The sequence below is a fragment of the Zootermopsis nevadensis genome, unplaced genomic scaffold (assembly GCF_977971745.1).
Source record: "Zootermopsis nevadensis isolate Lab colony 2312 unplaced genomic scaffold, Znev_1.0 Znev_ptg000045l, whole genome shotgun sequence".
NCBI classification, from domain to species: Eukaryota; Metazoa; Arthropoda; class Insecta; order Blattodea; family Termopsidae; genus Zootermopsis; species Zootermopsis nevadensis.
The window spans coordinates 1,434,893-1,462,620 of record NW_028259177.1 but is presented as its reverse complement, the minus strand read 5'-3'; the positions used below and the strand labels follow the sequence as shown (position 1 = coordinate 1,462,620).

General features: G+C 34.7%; 1 protein-coding gene across 17 annotated transcripts in view; it reads left to right on the top strand.

The window, feature by feature from the left end:
* LOC147871609 (uncharacterized) overlaps positions 1-27,728 on the top strand; it is a 49,706-nt gene that overhangs the window by 17,025 nt on the left and 4,953 nt on the right. For 9 of the 17 annotated variants that reach the window (XM_087360590.1, XM_087360592.1, XM_087360582.1 and 6 more), the window contains 26 exons: positions 297-467; positions 1,452-2,004; positions 2,525-2,728; positions 3,322-3,690; positions 5,029-5,178; positions 6,847-7,089; positions 7,510-7,617; positions 8,662-8,774; positions 9,507-10,459; positions 11,086-11,219; positions 12,042-12,209; positions 13,845-13,886; positions 16,841-16,945; positions 17,979-18,125; positions 19,112-19,252; positions 19,410-19,519; positions 20,444-20,636; positions 20,845-21,051; positions 21,441-21,593; positions 22,675-22,776; positions 23,523-23,642; positions 24,577-24,720; positions 25,424-25,579; positions 25,878-26,086; positions 26,507-26,652; positions 27,287-27,437. In XM_087360590.1, the coding sequence (XP_087216716.1) occupies positions 297-467; positions 1,452-2,004; positions 2,525-2,728; positions 3,322-3,690; positions 5,029-5,178; positions 6,847-7,089; positions 7,510-7,617; positions 8,662-8,774; positions 9,507-10,459; positions 11,086-11,219; positions 12,042-12,209; positions 13,845-13,886; positions 16,841-16,945; positions 17,979-18,125; positions 19,112-19,252; positions 19,410-19,519; positions 20,444-20,636; positions 20,845-21,051; positions 21,441-21,593; positions 22,675-22,776; positions 23,523-23,642; positions 24,577-24,720; positions 25,424-25,579; positions 25,878-26,086; positions 26,507-26,652; positions 27,287-27,437 (5,292 nt within the window). The other 8 variants (XM_087360585.1, XM_087360586.1, XM_087360591.1 and 5 more) reach the window with 8 other exon arrangements.

Here is a 27,728-nt window from a genome sequence, read left to right as displayed (position 1 = left end):
CCTTACTCTGTTATTGTTTCAGCTATAATTTTAAGATTTTAACCTAAAATATTTAAAGTATGATGTTGATGTTTATGAAATGTGTTTGGAATACATGAATCTTCCATTCTTTCTAGTTGTTCCCGCGAAGTCCTGTAATAGTTTCTAAAATTGTACTGCAACTGATTGATTATATCCTAGTTTGATGCCAGCAGAAACCTTAGAATAGTTTAAAAACCCTGCCTGGCACGTGTTTTTGTTTCCAGATGTCTGTTTCATCATACCACAAGATATGCTAACACTGATTTGTGTTTCAGTTATTCGGAGGAAGTGTTTAGTCAGCATAGCCGGAAACTTTCTGGGAGTAGCTCAGGCTTGGAAAATGAAGAACTTGTGTCTGACATGTACTATACTGGGGGAGATCACGGTCAGCGTCTGACAGCTCTCACACACATCTGTGACTCTTACAGTGTGGAGCCAAGTTTCAAGTAAGACTTCATTTATTTATTTGTGCAGCATAATGATTACGTATCAGTAGGGGAGTTCTTGGCCAGCTGAATAACAGTGAACTGTTAGAGGAAGTCCATGTGTCATGGTATTTTAGACATTTATAGCAGTTTTCTCAAAATGACTCATTGTGTCAAACAAGTGTATATGAATTAAAATTTCTTTCTCACTGAATCTGAATCACTGATTTTGTAATTATTTCAAAAAGTTTTAGAAATTATTTCTGGCCGTTAAGTGAAGTGGTAGATGTGATCAGGTTAAAGTATCCTACTTGATTTCAAATGTGGATCATTGTAAGTGGCAGTTAACATTTCCTGAGATTTAAAATTTTTATCTGTAAAGTTTAATACTCTCAGCCAGAATTGAATGTTTTCACATGTACAGGTTAGCTTTGACATTAGATGTTATTTCTCATACTTTTTATTTAAATTGTATCAGTCACCACTACACTGACATAGTTAGCAAAGTTTTCAATTTTTGAACTGTCTGCACATCCCTAATAATGCTGAAATCAAAGGTCATAGGAAATTACTGACATTTTTTAATTTGTGGCATTTTGTTACCGAACATCATGGTCATGTCGTTAGCACTCCTACTTCATATTCAAGATGTTCCAGGTTCAAATCTCAGCTTGGACATCACTTATACTGATTGAGGTTTTTTGTGGTTTTCCTCAGTCCCTCCAGGCAAATTCTGGTACAGTGCCTTTAATTAGGTCATGACCACTTCCTTCAATGCCCTTTCCAATTCATTATTCAGTATTTATTTAATGCTGTATAGTCTGAGATACTGAAAGTGTCATTAATAAATTAGAAGTAAATAAAGTAGACATGTAGACATTTTGTTTTAAAGTGTAGCTACAGGTACAGGATAGAAAATATGGAATCTTCTGCCCAGGTAGGCAGGTGTTATGAATAATTATCAGATTTTCAATTTATATAATTTATTATTTTAAATATTTCTAGGGATTTGGAAGAACATTATCGAATAGACTTTGAAAAACGTCTTGTTGAATATCGAGATCAGTTGGAGTCAGTCAAGCTGGAAATGGAAGTTAAGTACCAGAATGAGATGGAAGTGTTGAGGGAGGAGTATGAGTCAAAGGTAGAAGACCTAGTAAGGGATTTATCTAATACTCATAAAACAGAAATCCAGAATATAGAATTAAAACATGCAAAAGAGATCCAGAATCTGAAAGAAAAGTTACAGTTGGAGTCTGCCAAGGAGTTGAGTAATGTCCATCTAGAATGCACAAATGAAATACAAAAAGTTCAGAAAGAAATGGCAGATGAGTACAGAAAGGAACTGGGAAGAATGAAGGACATGTTTGAAAAAGAGTTAAAAAGGCAGATAGAAAGTCTCACATACAACATGAAACAAGAGGAAGAAGACCATGTTGCAGCCATGCAGTCTGAACTTTTGAATAAACATGTTAAACATATTCAGAAACTTGAGGATTCAATTGCTGATCATGTTGATAAAATCGGAAGAACAAATACTGATGTGATTCTTCAAAAGGTGAGGTTAAGTTATGATAACACACATGATTGTGCTCCTGTGGTTGTAGTTAATTTCGTTATAAAGCTTCAAAGTAGGATATTTGATGAACAAAAGAGAATACACGTAGCCACCAGCAGTGATTTTACTATGGTGTGTGTGTGTGTGTGTGCATGCGCATATGAAAGTATGAAATGCACTATTTTGCTGGCTGAGTTACCAAGATTGCACATTTACTTTTACTTATCAAAGGTCCTTATGTGATTCTTATAGTTCTGTGGTAATAAGAAATTAAATGAGGAATTACTACAGTAACATTTTTTAATTCCAAATTAAATTAACAGCATTTTATTTGTATTCAACTGATAACAAAAGTTTTGTCTATTGTTTTAAAAATTGCCCTTCATTAAAAGAATATGCAATAATAAAAATGTATAAATTGGGGATCTGTTGTCTGCCCTTTTCTTCTTCTTCTTCTTCTTATTTCTTTACTGTTTTGTGTGTTTTATTATTATGAGATTGTTGATGGCTTCTTATTTAGGTTAATGTGGTACAGAAAGTTCAAATGGATGTAAAACAACAATGTGAGGAAGAGTACAAGAATAAGTTAACTGAATTGAGAAGTCATATGCAAGAGAAGTATGCCAAAGAACTGGAGGCAACTATTGAAGCTGAAAGAAAATTAATGACAGAACAATTTGATGAACTTACAGCTATATTGAAGAAAAGTGCAGAAGAAGAACAGGTTTGTTTAACCTTCACTCCTGTGCAAAACAAAATTTTCCCATACATCAGATGTAAATTCTATATGATAGATGTTTTTTAATTTACTTCATTTCAGACTGGGTTGAAACTTTATAACAGAATGAACCCACTTTGTTGCAATAATTTATAGCATTCATACATTATAATTCCATTGGACTGTTCAAACCATAGAGAGGACTGTAGTGATTGTTTGAGAGATAGCTAAAAACTGTTGGAAAGTTTGAGAGAGTGTTTTAAACCTGGACACTGTCTGTTGTTCTGGTAAAAGGAAGAGATGCTTTCTCTGCGGGGCTCATTTGATAAACTGATAAAGCTAGTTCTTATCATAAGGCTCTGTAGCTTTATCCAGTGGAACTTTTCTTGGCTCTTATCTTTCTACCTGAAGTTTGAGAAAAACCCAGCCTTCAAAACATTATGTCTTTGTTATTTGGAGAGTTGAAAAGGTTAAAAGAAAATACAAACCTTTAGAACCATATAACCATGCAGTTGCTTCAGCATAATTAAATAACACACAAACCATTTATTTTTGATAGGACCGATACATGTTAATGAAAGAAATATTATAATTTTCAGGATAAATTTATGACAAATCAGAAGGAAATGATGTCAGATTTTGTAAGGCAACATCAACAGGATGTTCAAGCATTGAAAATACAACATGAAGCATCTATTCAAGCAGTTCAGGAAGAATGTCAAAGATTATGGGAAGTTCAAATTCAGCAGCTGAAAGATAAACATAAACAAGAGATTGGAGCTTTACAAGAGGAAATTGCAAGGTTCATACAAGAGAAGAATACATGTCGTGTTCAAGTGATGAATGTAGCAACATCAGCAGTGTCTGCAGATGAAACTTATGGCACTGCAGACTTAGACTCCGCAGCTGCCAGAGAAATGACAACACTGCACACTATTCAGCACTTACAATATAAAATCAAAGATAAGGTACAGCTTTTGAATCTTTATTAAAAATAGTTTGTTCTTCAAATCAGGTTTCTGTGGCCAGTGAAGATGATATAACTGAGGACAATCTGGAATGTGACGACAGGGTATTGAGTTTAGTTGTTGCTGTTGCTGTCATAAAGTAATATAAAAGAATTAGAATAAATATTAGATTATGTAATGTGAGCTTTTCTTTGTGCCAGAAAGATTTTTAGTTCCTACCCATTTTAAATTTGTAGAATGTGTAGTTACAAATGTTTTACAGAATGCTGGAAGATAAATAGCAATGTCAACCCAGTTGTTGCAAATAATTATTGAATTTTTAAATATATAAGATTAAGAACAGCATGGTTTCAAGTGCCACATTCAGACATTTTATGGAACATAATTTTGTCACATACATTTGTAGTGATTCTTATCAAGTGGTATTTAAAAAAGTGAACATCTTGCACTCTGTATACAACTCACGTAGTCCTCTGTCTTTCACTCATGCCTTTCATGTGTTGCCTGTGTATAACATTTTGTTCACTGTACCTAGTGTTTTGTGTTATAATGATTGCTAATTTGTTTATATATGTTCTTGATGAATAACTAATCTAATAACTTACTTTTAAATTACATGTTTTATAGCTAGTTGTGCTTAGAAATAGTGAATTGTGAATTAAAACGTTTCTGTTCAAATTTTAATTCATTATAAAATTGAGTTGAAAGCTACACAACCGGGATTGTTGATAATTTCTTGTGATATTACAGGGAGACAAAATTCTGAGTTAGTTAAATTGACAGAACGTGTATTGCTTTTGTGCTGGATTGCAGTAGCACGGTGGCATTTTGACTGTAGTTCATGTTTCAGTGCCTTCAATAATTTGATTATCCGTCAAGCATTCCTTCATGTGTTTTGTCATTTTTCACTAATTTGCTTATATTATGTTGATCATGTTACACATTTCTGTTTATAAAATAAGAGCTCCAGTTGCAATCATAAGTCATAGGTCATAGTCTTAAGCCCATACCTATATTGGTAATCACATACAAAGTGAAAGCCCAAGAAATTTTAATAGTCTGTGTGGTACTGCATAATATAAAAATCCTGTTTGCAAGTAAAATGTGTACATAATTAAACTAGGTAAATATTTGGTTTAAATTTTCATGTTTGAAATCGATGTAATTATTATTTGATATTCATTGAAATACTGAACAATCAGTTTATGTTTGTATGAATGAAGAGCCTTTGGACAGAACTGAAATTTGATAGGTATGCATGTGTGGTGGGACTTAGGTTGATGTGTTATGTGTGTCACTAGAGTGATTAACTGTTTGACCATATGTGTGCCACTGTAGGATGCTAAGTTTGCTAGCGCCATTGCAGAAATGAAGGAAATGCATGAAAGTGAATTGGACCAGGTGAGAGCCCTCTGTGAGAGACGACTGCATGATGAAGTTGAACAAGCAAAGCATGACATTTCTAGATCTCTGGAAGAGCAAATACAGGTACTTCCTGTTGTCTCTCTCTTTTGGTGTTGGTCATGGTGCAATTACATAGCTGATTTCAGGTGTGGACAGCTCTTAACCCTCCCAGTGCCAGCATTCTGAGACCCTACAGGCTAAAAAAATAATTATATGAATTTATTAAAATGCAAGTTTAAATGTAATATGCTTCCTTTGATTGCAGTGAAATATTCATATATTTATTTGTTTGCATACAAGTGACATAAGATGCAAATCTGATGAAAAGTTAGGATTATGCTTCTGCCTCTGATGGTTGAATGGACCTTTGTTATGCCACGTTTATATTGCATAACATCATTCAAATTTCTCCATGCAGGTGCACAATATTTGTGTTTATGTAAATAGAAATAAAGAGTGGAAATTATTATGTAACTTTTTCCTGTTATGTTTTCTTTAAAAGTTTTAATTTGTTCATATATTTATTTAAAAATACTCTCTTTCCTTGAAATACAGAGTATTAATTAAATAGTCCTGGTTTACCATGGCCCTAAATTTTATGGCAAATTTTCTTCTGACACCACAAGTTTGATAGTTACACTTCTTCTCACTACACATTTACATCTTTGTCTTTAACTTTATGAGTCTCATGACACATTGAAGTGAGTAATGGTATTGGAGATTATTTGTATCAACAACTGATAGCACCCCTTAGATAGTTTCAAGTGAACTTTGATCTGAAACACTTAGCATCAGCCCTGTGTTTCATTATGGTGTACATTATACCTTCAGTAAATGTATTCTTTTCTTTCATCTTTATAATTCAATATAGCACAAAAATACTTAGAGACTATTCATTTTATATAATTTGATATTTTGTGACTCACTTGTTTCAATAATTGCAGTTCTAACAGCTGAAGGGTCAGGAATCTGGGTGTTATTCCATCCATCAGTGAATTCTTCAGATTTACATATTATTGAAGTTTTAAGTATCTTTTTCATACTGTGTAATTTTTATTGGATAAGTGGAAAACATTGCATTTATCAACAACTGGACAAATTTTGCCAATTTTTTGCATGCATGTTCCTTGTCTCTTTGGATAATAATCCATAGTAGTCAGTACACTGCTACTGCTTTAACAGTTAAAATCAGATTTCAGTTAACATACTTTAGATACCAAGTAAATGATGAAAAATGTTTTTAATGTCTGTGCAGAATTAACATCTCTTGGATAATTTTGGTGTGTAATTACTTTAGAACTTGTTCTTCAATTTTTTCTCACATTGCTTTATTAGTATTCAACATTTATTGCAGAATTTTTTATTGTTTTTAATATTAAAACACTGATCATTGGAACTTTTGGTCAGTATTTTATGTAGCTTGGCAATTATATCCATAATGAGTTTGCTTTGGAAATTAATATCTTTGATTGTGTATTTACATCTGTGAAAATATAGAACAGTTTGAAGTAGCATGAAATTTCATCATTGATATAAGCAAACAATTAAGATATTCAGAGCAAAAGTAGCTGGTGCTTCTGAGCAATAAATCTCTTTTGTAGCGTGGAAAAGGTTAAAGTATGCTTTTAATGAACATGTTTTTGCTTGTCCTGTTGCTGTATTTGTGCTTGCTTGGTTTGATAATTTGCGCAACCAATAGCAGAAAGAAATTAAAATTGACATATTAATACTGTGTATCATGTTCCTATTTAGGCCCTTCTGTCAAATGACTGTAAGGATACTCCTCGCCCAAAAGAATTAATTGAGCTTGAGGAGAAATTTGCAATTCATTATAAACAAGAGATTGTTATCCTGAAAGAACAGCATGCTAAAGAAGTGGCACAATTAAAGGCTGATTATGAAACAGAGTTGCAGTCTCTGACAAAGAAGTTCAGTGAGGACATTGCAGTGCTGGAGGGACAGATGGCTGCTGAAACAACAAAGCATGAGGTACAGGTGAGATACCATTGTTTGCAGCATGTTGTTATACTTACATGTGGCAGAGCTTGTACTGAATTATTGTGTTCCAGAATTCTTACTGTGGTGCATTTATCTCTTAAAAACTTGTTCACACTGACCTTTCCATACATTTTTTCATAAAGATTGTTTCATTGTTTGCACATGTACTTATTTACTGCTTGTATTTTTTTTACATATATTTTTATATTTTTTGACAATATAAAGCTGTGGTGAAGATGCTACATCTATCACAATTATAGCAATTTTTTCATTGTTGTATTCGTATATGTACTTTTCTTTAACCTGTTAATGAAATGTGAACTTATTTTTAAAAACGGTCTTACATGCAATTGTGCATCCACTGTTATTTTAGCTTGGTGCACTATAACTGTTATGTAACATGAATTTTTAAAACAGGAGATGGCACTACTAACACAGAAGGTTGAATTCGACTTTACTAACAAAACCACTTTCATAGACAGTATGGTACAGGAATTGCAGTCGTTGAAGTTTCAGATCATTCAGGTGTGTTTTCTGATAATTTTGTCTGTGATTCTCCTGTATTACTTCCATTGAATCAACTCTTTCTTGTACTTTGTGTTGACTTTTAGCTTGTGACATAGCTCTAGCAGTAAAGTGAATGGCTGCAGACTGAACAGCCAGGGTTTGATTCCTGACAGGGCAGGCACTCTCTCTTTGCCATCATGTTCTGATTGGTTCTTATTGGCTGTGTTGCCTTCTTAGCCTCATATTAAATTTGTCCCCCATACTTTACACACAGAGCTAAAGTAACTGGAATGTGAGGCTGACTTCTTACCTCTATCTCTTCAGAAGTTTAGAATGCATGGAGATTCCCCCCCCCCTTCTTTGGTCCTTCATCTTTATTGAGTGCTGCTTGTATAAATAAACAGTTTTTACTTAGTATTTAACATAATACTGAACTACTTTATGTAAGATTTGAAGCTGTTATGGCGACAGTGTAATGAAGCTGTCTTGGGTGATCAGTCATGTGAAGGTGGCGTTGTAATCGGACATTTCAGGGACTGTCTCTACCACCATAATCAGAGTTTATGTGGTGAGTGGTATGACTGCATGTGTATTTATACCTACAGCTGGCTATCAGAGCTCTGTCTCCTCGTTTGTAAATGGGTCAGTGTCAGAGTCAGGCAGTCAGTCATCCCTGCCCTAACCAAGTTCATGTACAGTTGGTCATCCCATTACTCCATTCTCACATGGCTGATTGTCCAAGAAGAATCCATTGTTATATTACCTGAATTACATTTTATTAACTTTTCACTGCTGTGTAGGACAGCAGTTTTCTACCGAGAACTTACAAGTTCTCTTATGTGAACAATGCCACTGCAGAAGGATCCCTCCAGACCTTTTCCTGGTATGATTGAATCCTGTTGACATATTCCACTTCTTATTTCCTTGTGATCCATTTTAATGTTATTTTCCCTTCTATGTCTTGTTTCCCAACTAGAGATTTAAATATTAAGGTGAATACCATTAATAAATTAGAGACTATACATTTCTAAATTTATCTTTTAATCATGTGTTATATTTCAGTTGGAGAAGTGTAAGATTGCAATGCAAATTAAGCTGGAAGGTAGCTCAGATCAGGGAACTGAGAATGTTATCTCGATCCTCCATGCAGATCTGGAGCAGTTGATCAAGGAAAGGTATGTTTGGTCGAAGTTATTTGTTGTCATATCTTCATAAGATAGTGTTTATTGCTGATAATGTGGTATTACTGATTTATTTACAAACATATTTGTATAATATGAAGGAAAACATATTGGGTTAAATTAACAGTTAGATGCATGTAGCTTGTATTGCTAAATTAAGTTAGGAAGATAGGTTAGTCTATTTTGAGGTAGTTTAGTTTATGTAATGCTTTTTATTAGTCTTATTATGCATTGAACTGAGAATTGTCACAATTGTGTGGTATGGTGCGTTGTAATCCATACTTTTCTTAACATTTTAAGGTTACTTAATATTTTCTTTCCTAAAATGTTAGTAGCTTGTGGGACATGTATTCCCAGTAATAAACAATTTTTCTTTAATTGTCTAGCATGGTAAGATTTTTTTGAATTTAACGGTTCTGAACCCAGAAGATGGAAGGGTCCAAGAAAATTAATATTTGTACTTATGACTACATACCATTGTTAGAAATATTAAGTTAATGTGAAATTTGCTGCATAAATTTAAAAGTACAATGTATGTACTGGCACATATAAACTTCAACACATTTTTTCAAACCTGTATTATTGTACTTGATTGTAAAAATGTGTCATAGTATTTCATATGCTTCTCACCAGTTTACAGGTTGCTACTATCATTATTTTTTTAAATTATAAACTAAATTTGTACTTTGTTGATAATTCATACTGCAATGTATAATTTATTCACAGAGATAATCTAAAGAAAATGACTGTCACTTTGAGGTGCTTGTTGGGGGAACTGGTTGCATATTTTACTGTTTGTGAAGATGAGCTGAATAGTACTCTTATTGGAGAATTGCTGAGGGTTGAGCCAGAAGAATTTAAAAATAGCATGGAATTGAGAAAGAACATATCTGAAGTGAATGGTCATGCATTTTCATCTGTTACTGAAAGTATGTACAATGAATGTGGTAATAACACAGAAGCAAAACGTAGCAGTAATAGCGTTAAGAATTTAGAGACCTTCTCATTAGAATCCACTGTAACAAGCCCACAAGAGAATGACATATCAGTGGTACAAGATCAAGTCACTTGTGATGAGGTCTCAATAGCATCACACCATCTTGATCAGTCTCTTGTACCTATCAGACAAAGTAGCAGTTCAGCCCATGTAACTCATAGGGTTCATTTTGCTCCTGATGCTTCAAGTATCAACAGCCTTATTGATGAAGACAACTTGTTAGATTGCATAGAGGGAAACAAAGATCTGTCCATGAATTTCCGATCAGAACTTGACAGCTGCTTGAAAAGATTGAAAGCTGAAGCAATTGCTGTCCTTGGGCTCTCAGGCACTTTGCCTAAAACTGTTCAAATTACACGAGATGCAGTAATGTTGTTGGAGGAGAAGGTGAACATTCTGACCAACCAACTGGCTATGGAGGTAAAAGAAAAGGATGAGCTTATGATGCAGCTGGAAAATTCTCAGAGAAAGGAAAGAGAGCGTGCTGTCCTACAGGATCATCTAAAAAGCCTGGAAACTATGCAGGAAGTCCTGGAGTCAGATTTGAAAGCAGCAAGGACGCGGGTCACAGAATTGGAATCTGAACTTGGAAAGATGGAGGATGTTACAGAAGGATTTGGTGAAAGCATTCAACCTAGTCTTACACGAAGGCTTCACAACATGGCTGAGTTGCAAGATAAAGGTGGGTGACATCTTGCTTTTATCTTTAGCTACAATACCCGAGAGGATCAATTTAGCACAAAAAGCATTCACGTTAATTCAGAGTTGTGAATAGAAGCATTGCTTCCAATTAATTATTCATTACCTGTCCTGTCATTCAGTGCTATGTTGTCTGAGCTACTAAATGTATCATGAAATAAACTGCAAAAGAAGACAGGCATTCTTTCAAGTTTAAAAGTTTAAAATATTTTTCTTTGAATTAAATTACTATTTTTTGATTTTCTCTTATGTGTGATGTTATTTATAACTTAAGTGAATCTGTAAGTGAATGTACTCAAGCATTGTAATTAAAAACCATATCATAATTAGTTAAACATGTATATCAGCACAAGAAGGATATTATCATATTTCTTCAATTTTAAGATGCCATTGATTGTAAGATTTAGTAATTGGTTCCTTAGACACTGTCAAATGCAAGACGTGTTCTGATTTCGTATATTTTAAAATTGTGAATTGGCTTTTGAAATGCTGTATGTCAGTCCAGACAGTGGACAGCAATCCAAAAAAAATTCTCCAATTACTATACTGTGTTGTGTATCAACAAGTTGTTACAAACCTTTATAGAATGAAAAAAAATTATGTTTGTAGCTCGATCTGTCCTAAGTAAGAGGACAGCTGGTGATCACAAGTCCCCACATCTCCAGCTGATCGAAGAATTGTGCCAGGAAGGTGACCGTCTGTCAGAAGAAGCTCGTAAGAAACATGATGATTTAAAGCAACAGGCAAGTACTTTTTTAACTTTTCCAATAAGAACTGTTGCTGTGAATAATGTTAGTTAGTAGATGTGGTCTGTCTAATGACAGAAGCATTTTTTGTGAATATATGTGAAATGCCATTGTGGTTTATCTTTTAAGAGATTATACCTTCCTACCAACCCCAGATTTTATTTTAGTCAGCACAATTTGACAAATTGTTTAGAGAAAGGATAACAGAATATTGGGAAGTATCATTAGTAATTTGAGTACATTTTGGTATCTTTGTTTCTCTGCCAGGTCTCATTAGACACTCCTCCCTAGATTCACAAGGTTTTCTGTCAAGAGGTAAATAATTTTGGAGATAATATTGACACATCTTCACTTTGTGAGGTGGCATGTTGTGTTTTGCTGTTTGGATTTACAGCTGTTGTGTGTGGCTGCTTAGCTGAGAATATGTCGGTGTTGGTCTGGCATGAAAGAAATAATCTTTTGTCAGACATATCACTGAATATTAATAACATGAGGTTCTGAAGGGAGGCAAAAGTAAAATGCATATATGTTTCTTTTAGCTTTGATATTATGCAGCACTACCCGCATCATCAAGGGTTACAACACTGGCTCACATGCTAGTTATGGGCCTCTGATATTAAAGGCAGTTTTTTCCTCTGAAATGTTGGCATGTTCATACAAGTCCACGTGGCATTACAACCCAGAAGACTGCCATCAGTATATTCACTATGCTGTCTTACATGCTGTTATTTTAGTTGACATTGGGAGGGATTGTCAACATTTTGCCCACATCTGCCACAAATCTGTCCAACATTTCTGTACGTGTTGTGTTTTGTGCAGGTTGAGGCTGCAGATAAGCAGCTGCGAGCCACACGCCTCTTCCTGGAGGAGCAGGCAGCTGAACGAGAACAGGAGAGAGATGACTTCTTGCGGGAAATTGCCAAGCTGCAGGAGCAGATTCATGAACGAGATCATGACCATAATGAACGTGAGCGCCTGACTAAAGAGGTTGGTTTTTCATTTTTTAGTTTGCTTTGAGTGGTTATGACTAGGATTAAAAGGAATACAGCCTGAAAAATTAACTAGTTAAAGACTCTAATACGGAATTACATGTAATAATTTGTTGGCAAATGAACAAAAATAGCAGAACAACCGTTATAGAAGTTGTCTTATCTTTTAAGTACACCAGAAATGCATCTAAAAAGTGTAACAAATGTAGAGCTGTTTGCACAATATTGCTGTTTAGATTGCAAATTTAGTGTTAGAAATATCTCCAGTACATTGCTGGTTTGATATTTTTGTGTATGCACAGAGTAATCCTGTAATTTGATTAAGAATAAATTATAGGTATCATAACTTAATTTACTTGAAAGAAACTGCTTATTAGAGTCACCATACCTGTTTGTCCTGCATTCTATAGATATCAGAGATATTTTTTACATGTAGGACCAGCATAAATATGTTTATTGCGTGTTGACCTATGTGAAATGGAAATTATGCTAGAAGTAATGCCTTTTAAAGTGAACTCTTTGGTCAGTTGCAGAATAATTCGTCTTAATTGTGGGACTTGGAACTACATAGGCAAATTGTATAAGATGTTAAATGTCTTGCTGCAAGTGTTTGTCTTTCAATTGTAAGTGCCTTGGGGACTTCAGAGAAAGAACTTGAATATTTATGTCCACTTTAGCATGAAGACTTATTTGCCCCTTTATTTCATTACTGTCCTTTTCCTAACTCTGCATTTTATCAGCATACCATATATTTCTTTCTGTTTTGGTTGAATGTTCAATTAATATGTACAGTACTGATATATTTCCTTGTCTATGAAGATAGTTTGATTTAACATTAATATGGGAACAGTGCCCTATTTATATTGAAATGATTGCTTGCTGGGTGGTTATGCTTTGTAGTTTGAATACATTTAAAATAAGAAGCCTTTGCACTCTGCTGTATTTGCTCATGTAATGAACATATAAATATTGGTAACTGAAAGTTCTGGAACACTACTCTTTATGTAATTTATACCTGAAGTGAAAACATCTTGAGAGTTTATTGTTTTCATTTATTTAGAATGTAACTGTCACATATATAAGAATATCCATTTTCAACTTCCTGCAATTATATATCTGCCTGATGATTCCTTTCACTGCCAAATTTAATCAGAGTCTACCATTGTCCCCCCCACCTCCAACACTCTTAGCTGTGACTGCAAATCTTATTTATATTCTAGATATACTAATGCTTGATCATTTTGTATTTTGAAAAGTTTGTCCACATTTCCTGTCACTTTTAAATTGCATCAGATTCAATAAAATGTAGGTTTACATCTTTTTCTGTTATTGTGCACGTTACAAAAAATAAAATAATCCTATTTGTCTATTTAAAAAATCTGATGGCAAACCATTGATGGCTATTACCTGAGGAAATATAAAATTGTATTTGTAGATTATCAGGATTTAAAATGCTACTCCTGTTCCAGTATGTTTTGCATCATGGAACACTAGCATTTACATACTAATTTGAACATTGTCTGATTTGGTGATGGAGTAATTGTTGTTTATCTTTTGTTTTCTTGACCATGCACCCCACCTCCACCCCACCCTTCTCTCTGTCTCTTCTTGAACTGTTTGCTCATGCACAAAGGATGCACTAGAGGGCAGTGAGCAACTCGTCAGAATTCAGACAGTGAGTTTCTCATCATGTTCTTATAACTAACACCGCTATAACAAGTGTTTGAATCTACTCTGTGCTATCTTTGCTGTTTAGGGGTGGCCAGTGTTTGGTTTGATAAGATGTTTGTGAATCTGTTTTGCGGTTTGTGGTAACAGCATGTGCTGAGATTATTGAGAGTTTCAGAAAGTTGAATGGGAATCAGAATAATATATGTATGCTTTACATAAGTTGCTTGAACAGGAACTTTGATGATATTGTATATTATAATTTTGAAAATAGATGTTACTGAAGGTGACTGTCTTCTGGGATGTTACACCATGCAGTATGGTAGAAATTGACTAATGTTTCAGATGCAATAAGAGCCTCTGAAACATTTGTCAGTTTCTACCAGACTTCATGGGACAACATCCCAGAAGACAGTCATCTTCATACTTGCTGCATTGAGAATCTGAAATTTCACCTAGATGTTACTGGTTGAGAACATTGTATTATTGTTTGTATAAGAAACAGAAGAAAACACTGTGCAATGAATGAAAGAAAAGAGAATTAACTACCACACTTTAGTAGTCTGAAACTGTATCATTTTGAATCTGTGTTACTAGCACAAACTTGCACAGTGTATATAAATGATTTGGCAATTTCACACTTCACACATAAAATTACTTGTCATTTTTATGTGCAGACAGTTTACCAGAACTACCTTCTCTTGGCAATTTTGTATGAGCTGAAATAACATTTAATACTTAAATATAACTAGATTTTGGTGGGAAAACTAGTTGGAAAACACTCACTTGTAAGATCAAAAAATAAGATGGGAGGATAACATTAAGATGAATATACAGAGAAATGAGAATTAATTATTATAATATATATTTGTTTTAAATGTACTGGTACTTTATATTTAGTGTTTTACATAGGCAAAGTACCAAACTTGAAATACTGAAATTATTTGTAGATCTATTAGTACAGATGTGGCATCTCTGTTTCTCCACTTAGTTGTTTTCCCACAGAAAATAACCATAGGATTCCCTGTGTTTATTTTAATTCATTTTCTTCTTTTTGGAACTGTCTAAATATGAATATTTAGATGATCTTAGTAAAGTAAAAGGAAAATAAATTTCTTGGTAATCGAGTAAATTAGTTGATAGTTTATATAGGAAGTCCAAAATCTTGTTAATATTTTGTGTGGGATACATTTTAAATAACCATTGATTTTATGTGTATTCCCTCATAATATTTTGTTGGCCATCCTGTAACAAGCTACAGAGTGTACGAAAACTCTTGCTGCATGAGTATGTCAGAAAAACACAGGTTATTGGCCATGTTGAAGCTTTTTGTTAGTTGTTACTGTTCAACACAAGCCAGTAACTTGTATTATAGTTTTGCATGATGCGAATAACATGCATGTAATGCTTTTAGAATTATAAACACTTTATTTTTATGGGAGTACTATATTGATGTTGTTATGTTTAAACATTTAGACACACTGGGTATTTTCGTCAGGTGCTGAATAGAGTAGTTGAAAATTATACATGTCATTTCATCTCAAGCCCTAGAGAATGGGCATAGTTCATACTGTCACATATAACAGTTATGGCCCCATAATTGAATAAAAGTGTGCTGTAAAATGTATTTATTACTGTTTATAGAACAGCTTCAGAATGGCTTGTTTTGTTAAAGATGTAAAATTGTATGTATTGATGAAATCAGAATTCTTTTAAATTACACACAAACAAATGAAAACTCTTCATAACTTTGAGTGATAAGAAGTATGCTGCTTTGACGACTTTAAGTAAATTGTCATATAAAAGAATTATGACTCCTTGTCAGGGGTTTGTCTTATCTTGTCATCTGTTGCCAGTAAGGACACCTGTTTTATTAAACCTTACCAACAGAAATCTTTGCACAACTATGATACCACCATCTGACAATTTCTTGTTCTTCAGAGTTCAGGATGAGTATACACTGTTTTTCACTATATATATATATATATACTCTTCAGAAAAATTTAATATTCACTGTAGTCAGTTTTAACTTGATTCTGACTAGTCTATTTCTGATTATATGTTTTATTGCTGGATGAAAAGGTAAATTTAAAATAAGCATGGAAAAGTTGACAGTGGAACCACGGTTCCGGAGAATCTGACGTAAATATGTCTCTGTAATGTAATGTAATGAAATGTAATAATTCTTATATAAGATATGTATTGTGATATTCTAAAACGTTTTTACCAGCACAAAATTATCTAATCCACGATGCACTTCTACAAGCAATTCACAGCTCAGCTCTTTTCGTAGTAACGAAAGCTGATTGTTGACGGCAGTAATGTAACACAACAATGCCGAGTAAACAGATGACACAACAATTAGTTTCTTAGGTAACATAACAATGCACGCAGGAGTTCATATAAAAGATGACCATTGTTGTCGGTCCATATTTATACATTGTTGATATGGATCTCACACAACTTCGTTACACATCTTCGTTACGCTTTTTTGCCGAATGACACTTCCGCATAGACATATTTATGTCAAAAACGTTTTCTAGATTGAAGAATTTTGACAAACTTGCACACTTTATTGTCAGGAAGTTTTGATTATGCAGTTGGGGGATAGAAGCAGGAATTATATATATATAATTGAAGAGTCATAAGCAGTATTGTAGTTGCACTGTAATGATGGAAATTAATTTCATTAGTAAACAGAATTTTTTCATAATGCATTAACATACCTTGCTATCTTCGTGCATCAGCAAAGTGTTTATTATTAAAAGTAATTCTGTATTGAAACTATCAATTTTGGTGATATTTATAAGTGATAATTTCTGCAACTCAAGCATTGTGGCATTGAACTTGGCAGGGGCATCATAACAACTCAAGCACTCATTCAATCACGGGATCTTGTATTGCAATGAATGAATTTGTTAATGTGTGTCTCATGTGCGTTATGATGTAATGTTTTGACAGGTGGAGTCACTAGAATTGCAAGTAAAAGAGGCAGCAGCTCTTCAGAAAGACTTTGATATCAAGAGAGAAGAATTAGAAACAGAATTGAAAGCTGCTGTTGACAAGGTACTGCCATAAGGGAACACCAATGGACATGAACATTTCTCTGTTTTATGCAGGCTTCTCTTTAATTCAGAATCTGAGACTTTCTTTCATTCTTTAATCATTCTGCACATATTTTGTCAGAAATCATGTTTAATTCTTTCCAGTTTGTGACAGGAATGTTTTCATGGATAAAACCTAGGAAGCAGAATTTGGAAAAAAAAATGACAGAGGTATGCTGTGTGATGTGAAATTGGTTGTGTGACTAATCAGACCTTGATAGGTTTTGAGGTTTTAATTGCACTACAACCCAGAAGGCAGCCATCTTCCAATTAGACCTTATTTCCATGATGCCATCAAGGCATTGGTGGATCATCGGAAAATATATTGAGAAAAACAATGCGACTGTTGAGAAGTAATGTGAATCAGTTTTACTGTAAAACAGTACACTCATTTTATAGTAAGACAATTGTTTTAATTTGAATTACCCTTGTATATAGTTAATGCAGTACCAGACTGAGTGGCATTGAACTTGGCAGGGGCATCATAACAACTCAAAAATATAAATCTCACTTTTACATTAGGTAATTGAATATTTTATGCTTGTTATTAAATTGTGTATTTCTGTATTATTTATATGAAGTATACTTTCTTTAATATGAACACATACAGATAAATTCTATTTTGACTTTCCTAATCAGCATTCCCCTCGATATATTTAAGTTTACTAAATGTGTTTATGACATTTCCAGGCACCTTGCATCCTGCATATGCAGGGATTTACTGTACTTTTGATTGCAGTGTGATTAGGATAGTGATGAAACATTTGACAATAACACTTAAAGGTTTAAAGAAAAATTGTTTTCTTTATTGTGGCTGTTATTGAGGTGTGAGAGAGTTTATGTAATGTGTCTTGCAGTAATTATTGTAAATTAACTTGTGATGTTATTATAGGTTCTGAAGTCATATGAAACACCATAAAAGATAATTGTATACATTTTTATAGCTTTGTCTATGAGTACATTCTGTGCTGAGATTGAAGCTCCTGTTCTTACAGATCTGGGTGTTGCGAGATATAATTGGTGAACTGGAGAGTCAGGTTGAGACAAAGACGCAACATGAGGCTGCTGTAGAACAGCAGTTGTGTGAGCTGCATGCTATACTGGAACAGCAGAGTAGGACTCATCAGGAACTGGCAGAGGAAGTGAGTGACAACTTTTATGCATTTGTCCATCTGTATATCATCTCCAAAACCACTCAACAAATATTAATGAAATGTGGTGTTTAATTTTTACAGTTAAAGTTGCCCACATAAATTTCAATTTGATTTGTATCAATCCAGTATAATTTCTACTCTACATGAAGCTTGGGTTAAATTTGTAATATTTTTGTTCAAAGTGGTTCATCATATGAAAGAGATTATGACATAGCATAAAATATGGTCTCATTAGGATCTACAATTTTTATTTAAATATGTTTTATATTAGTATTGAATGTAAAGAGAATAGTTTACATCTCTATGTAATGTTGGCTTCACCAACATCAGAATTTATGAATCTTTATAGTGTGATATCTGTAATGATAATTAGCTTTGCAAGAATGAATTTATGTTACCCTATGAAGTGCCACCTATTATTTCAGTTCTGTGATACTGGGAACATATGCATGTACATATTTGCAGAAAAAAATACTGAAAATGGAATTAAATTAACTGAACCTAATCATATGTTTTTCACTGATGTCAATTAGTAGGGTTGCTACCTCCCTATTTGCCCCCCCCCCCCCCCCCCCCCCCTTCAAATCCATGTGTAGACATGTAGACATACTGGTAGTCTATGATGTAAAAGTCTACCTGGTAACATTCTACCAAGGTTGGCTTGTTGAATACTCCTCAAAAGGGCACATTTATTTTGATCTCCATGGAAAGAAGAGTTCTGTCTCAGCAGAATATTTGTATCTTGCTGAGAGCATGGCCAGACAGTTAAAAGGCAGGGGAAGAAGTCAAAACTTTGGGACTATGGATGGTACACTGGTTAAGAGAAGATCATGAACTAGCTGCCTGTTTTATGATTTAACCAAAAATTCAGATATAATGTAATGATCTTGAGGATTAGGGCCTGTGTTACTGTGGATTACTTCCCTAGACAATGTTTCCAGTTTTATAGGGTGCTTTTTTATGCTTATGTACAGTTGAACTCATTGCGATTGGATTCTGGCAAGTCAGAATTGACAGAGCACATCAGCCATCTTGAAGAACAATTGCAGAAACATCGGTTGCATGTCGAGCAGTTTCATTCAAACTCTACAGCCTTGCGGCAGATGAAGGCACAGGTGTGTGACATATTTTATAAAGGAATGTGTTGGTCTGAATTTCATTTGTTTCCCATTAAATTTGTCGCTGATATAGTATATGAGAATTCATGTTGTGGAAGTGCTTGTTGGGTGACCACTGACTGACGTGACTGCTTCATGCATAATTTTGTTTCAGCTGAGGGACTTGGAGGCAGCAGTAGATAAGAAGACCAAGGACCTTGAATCATATCATGCCACTGTGTCCAGTGCCAGCTGCAGTTCTCCTTCTGAAGATGTTTCAATAAGGTGTGGTTCATTTTCTTGATTATTTGTGCATTTCAGGAAGTGTTACTAAATTATGGATAAATCATAGACATTGTTGCCATTGGATAAGAAAGGTCTGAAATGTTTATACCTGTTAATGCAAGATTTCTGATTGAATTGAAGCCACTGTGTAACAAAACAAAATTATTGTCACAGTTAAATTTCTGTACTTTTCTGAGGACTTAATAAGCAAGATTCAGTTGTTATGGGATTTTTTTTCCCCATAAGAGGTAAAGCATGTGGATGGCTTATGTTTAATACGGTGTACCGTGTATGATTATTTCGGAAAGCATTAATTAATTGACATCCTAATGTGCTTCAAATTATTTGAAGGTTTTTAATAAAATAAATATTTAACAAATGCCTATGATAAGGTTTTATTTGAGCATAAAAAATATGTGAAGATTGTATTCAGATGCCAAATTCTACTCTTAATTTACACAAAACCATTTTGAATTTACTGGTTATAATGATTGTTTTTTGGGCAATTTTGTGTTGTTTAAATTATGTAGCATCAAGTGAGATATTGTAGGATGATTGTGAATAGTGACTTGAGAGGTATGTGGAAGGAAGTGGTCATGGACTATTGTAAGGTACTGTCCTGGTATTTGACTGGATGGACTAAGGAAAACCGCATTAAACCAGTTGGAATAATTAGTCTTTTGTCTCCGAGATGTGTTGCCACTGACATATCAGACTCATTCTATAGTAATTATAAATTAATGGTGATGAGAAGATGATTATAATGATAATTTACAAGAATCACTATACCATTATGTTGAGGTTATTTTGTGGATTTCTGTTTATAAGCTGTAATTTGTAGAAATTACCTCATCTGTATATGTGCTAATAATTTGTAATTTTTTTAAAATGATACTCAGTTTAAATTTTGATCATTTCACATAGGGAACAACTGGATGCCTTTCGATGTGATACTCCTGAAGAAGCACGCAACACTCAATCTCCTGTTTGTTTGCCACTGGATGAATTACATCGACTGCAAGACAAGCTTCAGCGGCACTCTAGAGCAGAGGAAGTGGCTCTCAAGCGAATACGAGACCTAGAGATGCAGCTTAAGGGAGTCAAGAAGAATGAAGAAGTAATGTGTTCTTGATGCTTTCATTTTTGGGAATAGAGTTGTATTAGTAATTTCCTCTTTATAACTTGTAGACTTGTGGTAGATACAAAATCCCACTGGTGTTATTTGTTCATGAATCAGTAAAGGTAGAGAATGACCTCATAACATGGAAACCTGGTGGAAACATTGATGGATGATTATTAGTTTCATTTTTGAGTTACTGTTGCAGGATGTGGTTGCAGAAAGAGATGCCCTACAGGAATACATGGAAAAACAGCTTCTCAAGATTTCAGCTCTACAGTCACGATTGGATGAACAGCGTCAAAAGACAGACAGCCAGAAGAAAGAAGCAAACTCAGAACTGCAGACAAAAGTCTGTGATCAGGAGAAGGAATTTAGCAGACTCCGTGAGACAATAGAGACCAGGGACCAGGAGGCATGTAATGAAGTAGTCTTATGTATTCAATTAAGAACGTTTCAGGTGTAACCAAACATTGAAGACAAGTGATTAGCACTTTTGCAGATAAAACAGTCAGTTGCAGATCTTACATCTTTTAACTTCTTCCTTTGTGCATCCTGTATATACTCTATTAGAACAATGTTTTTGTTCTGCCATTTCTCAGAGTTTATTATATTTTGTACTAAAAATATGCAAACCATGTTATAAGTGTTATACTTGGTAGAGTCAGTTACTCTGAGGAATTACTTCCAGTGATGACTGATAGTCTGTATTTATCATTAGACCAGTTTCAGCACATGTGTGCTTATGTACAGTCACTGTCAGTTTTAAATAAAATATATTGTGTCCCTGATATCTTTTTCTAGGTAAAGGAGTTGAAAACAACTCTTCAGGAAACCAGAAGAATTATGATGGCACAAGAAAAGGAATGGCATACAAAGGCAAATGAAGAATTAGAAACAATTGAGAAGCTCACAGAGACCTGCAAGAAGCTGAAGGCAGAGAAACGTGTGTTAGAGGTAAAGGGTGCTCTCTTTCTCTGTTATTTAAATAGAACTGGTGGAAGTCATATACATGAAGATGGCTGTCTTCTGGATTGTAGTCTGGTAGAAGTTTACTGATGATTTAGAGGTCCTTGCTGCCTCCATCATCAGAGCAATATGTTCATAATTGAAGATTTACGTCTTCTGGGTTGTTGCGCTGTGTAGTCTGGTTGATATTAACCAACGTTTCAGAGGTCATACTGCCTCCGTCATCAGGGCGATATTCAGACGGAAATCTTCATACTCACCGCTGTGAGAACCTCAAAAGTCATTTACATGTTTGTCTTTCAGTTTCTAAGGAATTAAATAAAATAAGAAGGATGAAAAGTGTTACAGAAGAATTTTCATTTCATGCTTCTTGATTTAACTCCTTAAATACTAAAAACTCTGTTAATGTTAGTCCCACTGGTTGCAACAGTGAGACTGAGTTACAGTGTTAGCTGTCATTTTGTAAAAGAAAATGCAAAGTGGAAGGATGACATTCCATGTAAGTATTGGTACTGTTCTGAACACAGCTATTATTTCAACTGATGTTATTATATTTGTATGTGTCATAATTTTAATCTCTTCAGAATTAACTGGATAAACAGATGCAGTTCAGTTACATCATAGACATTACTGCAATAGTCAGCAATTGTTTATTCTTTCTTTAGTACTATTGTGAGATGTAATTTCACCATCTGAAGAACAGAAACAAATTCTTAGTGAGATAAGCGCAATGAGACATATAACTTTGGACAAAAAAATATTTGAGAAAATGTTTGAGGACAAACAAGTGACTTATCCTAAGACAAAATGGACATATGATTGTGGATGTAGAAGAGTGGACTAATTGTTATAGACAAAAACATTTTGATGAAATGTCTTGGAAACATAAGAATTTGGATACCGTGATTTTGGAGCCTTTAGTTCTGCTGCCATGCTTTAAATAAAGTGTTATTCTGTTAGTCATTTATATATTGTTCTTATTCTGCAATTTCTCATTCTCAGAACAATATGAAAGTGGGAGAAACAGGGGTTTTGATTGTGGTAGACTTAAATTTCTGGACATTTTCAGAGGAGCAGTCAGATGGAGCGTATGTTTGGTCCACGAGATGAGATGAGGTTCCACAAATCAAACATTACTGAAGGATTTCTGAGTCTCGATAGAGATGATGTGGTGAGTGCGGTTGTTATTGAGTGTCTTCTTTCTGTCATACAGTTATAGTCTGTTGATTTATGTCTGTGCTTTAAAAGAACAGTGATTATACAGAAAGTTCATTATTTCAATACTGGATAATTAAAATTGTGTATAAATCAAACTTATGAGCAAACCACAAGTCAATTATTTGAGCAGTAGAGTGAAAACTCTATTAACTTAAGAAAAATATATGGTCCAGAAGGTAAAATCTTAAGTGAAGTATAAGGCATAGCAATTCACAAAGTTGAAATGAATATTTCAACAACTCCTTCCATCAAAATTCCTTTTTACTTCTCATTCATGATTACCCTTGCACACATCTCACCTGCCACAACTTATTCTCTGCAGTTGATACAGCACAACGACATACCTATACATCCATCATCATTTCTAAAACCTGACACCAGAAGAGTGTGAATTCTTTCTTTCATGCCACCCATTTCACATGTGTAATACCAGGGTACCACAAAGTTAGTAAACCCATATGCACACTGAGATTCTGTTTTGTCAACCATATTGAGTCAACTTATTAATGAGAGAAGGTCTGAAGCCTGTAGGGGACAAATTGACATGAACCATTACTGTAACAGTGAACTTAATATAACATTTTAACTTCATTGTTTACTAGTTAACTGTTATTGAACCTTGGGATTGGTACATACAGATTTCAGCATGATTGGAGCAGTAATATTTTTGTTGGTAATAGAGTTTATGTTTTGTTCCAGCTTTATACTAGCCCACGTGAAGTTTTTTCAGGATCAGAAGTAGATCATGATAACAGCTACTTGAAAACAATATTGAACAAGAAGGACTCTGAAATAATGTCACTGAAGAACCAATTGGCCGTAAGCACCTCTGTTATTACAACATTCTCCTTACACTGACTTCATGTGACTCTTCTTCAGATTGAACTTTTTATTTGTTTTTACAGCTTTGATATTTATGTCTGTGACACAGTCGCATGATTTTTTAAAAATAATTCAATCTTAATTTTGAGACATTTTACAGCATTTCAAAATGTGTCCAGAAAGATGAAAGGAAGATGTGATAGTGTGTACTGTGGCACAGTGGGCATACTTATTATATGCAAGGTTTTCTGGAATCATAGGTTACAGGAATATCTTTATCTTTTATGGATATTAAAATCTGAACAAGGAGGACTTGGTGATTAAGTAGAAAAACCTTGTGTTAGGCTTTTTTTTTAAATAAAGATAATGCTGGTATGCCTGACTACTTTGGAAGATCCTATATCATCTTTTTGGTACATATCAGGGTAAGCTGGAGTTGGAGCAGAAGCTGGAGTTAGAGCAGGAGCAAGGTACCAAATTGGAGTTGGAGTTACAAAGAGTTCAGCAGAGAGCAGAAGAGCTTGAATCTTCAGTGGAGAAGGAGAAGCAACTGGGACAGCAGAAGATAGAAATAGAGAAGGGAATAATCCAACAGCTAAAGAGAGAGTTGCTTACTGTAGAGGGACAACAAGACATGTTTTCTCAAAAAATATAACATGCTAATACTCAGATATGTTATGGGAGCAATAATTTTGAACTTTTGTCACAAAAAATAAACTAGTGCACCAGTGTATACCAGTTTAGTCTTCTGAGTTGTAGGGTCGTATATTATTGACGGAAGCGTCCAACATTTCATTTATACCCTGAAATGGGGTGGTCATTTCTTCTGAAATGTCTGAACCTTCTTCCAGTAATGCATAGTGTTCTAAACTTTTATTTTAAAAATGTTATGATGAAAGTGTGGCATGATATAACTATACCCGTGATTCAGAATGTGAATGTGATGCTGGAGCAACATGTGACCGAAAATGCAGAAGTAGCCCTTACACTCTCTCGGCTAACAGGGGAGCGCCAACGCCTACAGGCCCGAATTAAAGATCTGGAAGAGCAGCTCAAGACTGCACATAGGTCACAGGTAAGGACAGGTGGCTTTACTTTGCTCTAATCCTTAATAGCATTTTACATTAGTTATTCTTTAATGACATTAAAATGTTGGATTCTGAACAAATTTATATATAAGTGGAATTTCTGAAGTTTCTGTTATGTGATTAGTAACTACCCGCTTTAGACATAAGAATTTATAAAACATTGTGTCAAAACTTGAGATTTGAAGTTCTCACAGCAGTGAATATGTTGGTGTTTTTCTTCTGGGTTGTGATGCTGTATGGATGCATAGCTGGATACTAGAGTTTCAGAGATAGATAGATGGAAAGAGAGAGAGAGAGAGAGAGAGAACACATACACGTGTGCACACACTATTTTGTTGCAAATCTAATCATTTTTTGTGTAAACTGGGTTGACCTGGACCTAGTTTTTGTCCACTGGCATGTGTAGTGTACTTAAATATGTACCTTTGAACCATATCCTGAACAATTTCAGTCCTGTTTGTAACTTCGCAACCTATTGCTCCAAGATATGTTATATTATACTCCTATTGATGCAAAAATTTTCCATGTGTGTGTATACATTTTGAACTACTATGATTTTTTATTCCATACACATAAAACTTACAATATCATTAAATAACCTTTGCTTATTTTATTTTATGACACACTTAATGATGCTGTCAGATGCTCATGCTGTATAGCATCTTATAGATGTGTTTTATCTCATTTGAGGTACCCGCTGAAATGGATTCAGTACACATGGAATTTGCTGCAGAGAGAACTTTATGGGCACAGGAGAAAGCTGCACTCAAATTGGCATTGGCTCAAGCTGAAGCTGATGCCATTCATGGTTCTAGAATAGGTGAAGGTGCTGACATCACTGATAGAGTGAGTTTTTCCATGTTCTTACTTTTAAGAGGCTAATGTGTTTTGGCACATGTTTCAAGGTGATGGTTTTTACTGGAAGTATCAGTCTGTTCATTTTTAAATGAAATGCAATTTACCATACATTATGAAGTTATAGTGTAAACACTGTTAAATAAATTCTATAGAATATCTTTTACAAAGTAAAGTAAAGCTGTTCTGCTGTACGCCATGTAGGTGCTTGGGGGGAGTTTTGGACAGTTATGTTATGTTGCATTTTGGATCAAAGAAAGCTTAATTAATATAAGACATGCCTCTGCAGGTGAAACACTTGTTTGGAAAGTATCTACGGTCAGAGAGCTATCGTAAGGCTCTAGTGTGGCAGAAGAGGTATCTTCTAGTTGTTCTTGGTGGGTATCAAGAGTCAGAAGCAATCACTGTAAGTCGCCTGGCTCACCTGTCTGGTGTACAAGAAGCCATGCTTCACCAGCAGCATTCTGTGTCTCAGAAAAAACCAAGGACAAGGTTTAAGTAAGTTTTTTAATTTTTAAGTTAATACTGTCAGTTATTCATCAGACTGATATTATGTCAACTTCTTCCTGAGGCGTTTACATTTTATATGGATTGTCTAACAACCAAGCCTCTCCATCTGTCTCTGCCTTGATACTCTTCGTCCCATGTTTTTCTATCCTGTCTGACATCTTTCCTAATTTGTTCCCAGCTTGATCTCAGCCTCCCTCTTCAGTGTTTTACTTTCATATTCAAGGCCTTCTTTGGGATTCTCTCTTCATTCATTTTTAAAACATGCCCATACTGTAATATGTTAATTTACCTTCCAAAGTTTTTATTTTTAAATGCTTTCTAATTATTTCAATCCTTATTCTTCCTTAGTCTTTTCCATCTGTGCTTGTTAAAAATTTAAGAAGTCATTGCATGGTTGTCATGTTTCAGGACGGCAGCAATAGTCATGATTGCGCTGTCCCGTATGCGTTATTTGGTGCAGCGGTGGCGACTCGGACGTCGGGTAGGAAGCAGTGCTGTGCTGAGTAGAGGTTGTAGTGAGAGTACACTGTCCAGTGCGCAGTCCTCGTATCATGGTGAGTAAACAACATCTTATTGCGGACTTCGTTTGCTGTAAAAAGCGTTTCAACATTCCTTGTATTATAACTCCCTAACATGTTTATGATGTGTAGTAGGCTGTTTCCTATATCTGTGGCTATGACACTAGTCAGCAGTGGTGCAGGAAACTGATTAGTTAGATGTGAGTACCTGATGACTGTAGACATCCGACATGTTAGGCATCATGACAAACAAGTTAGGAAATATAAACATAGTGGAACATTCCTTGCACATTTGCTAATGGTCCTGTTGATGTCAGAGTTGTTGGGGGGGGGGGGGGGCAGTGACATACCACCATTACCACTATGGTAGCAGAATCCAAATATTTAAGTCTCTTAATACCAAAGACCATTCTGAACTGGTTCCATCTACCTCCCTTCCTTACAACTTTTCTTCTTAAAATCTGTCCAATTGATGTCTTTTCATTACTATCTTGTTCTTCTGTAAGATGCTCTTTATGATGTTACGCTGAAGTACGTCAATCTGATTCGAAAGGTTAAGGGTATCAAGTATATGTGTTTTGTGTAGTTTCATACATTGAATATACCCATTTCTCAACTTACATATTTTGTTATCATGCTGCTTTCCTACATAAGTCTTTTGTTGTTTCAGGTCCAAGAAGACATGGGTCATCAACATCTGTGAGCAGTTTAGGAATTTGCAGAGCCCCTGCACAAGAGTACGATGTTCTCATGTCTCCACCCAGTAGAGACCGACCCATGTTGCAGAGGTGGGAGACTGATTTTGTACAGCACCATGTGAGGTGAATGTGTGGAAATGTTTGATTATTACCTCTTCTCTTATTATTTTCTTCCTTTTTGTTATACTCTGACTGGCCATATATAGATCGGGCAACTGGTGGTAATAATAAAGGGCCAATACATCTGTACCTCAACTGAATAGTAGTAACATGCAGTAGACAGCTGGATGTACCTATACCTTTATTGTAAATAATAATTGAGACAAACTGTTTGTATTTTAAACTTCTAATTTAATTGAGAGGGCTTACCTGTTTCTATTGATAATTAGATCTCATCTAAGAGTCTAATTTGGA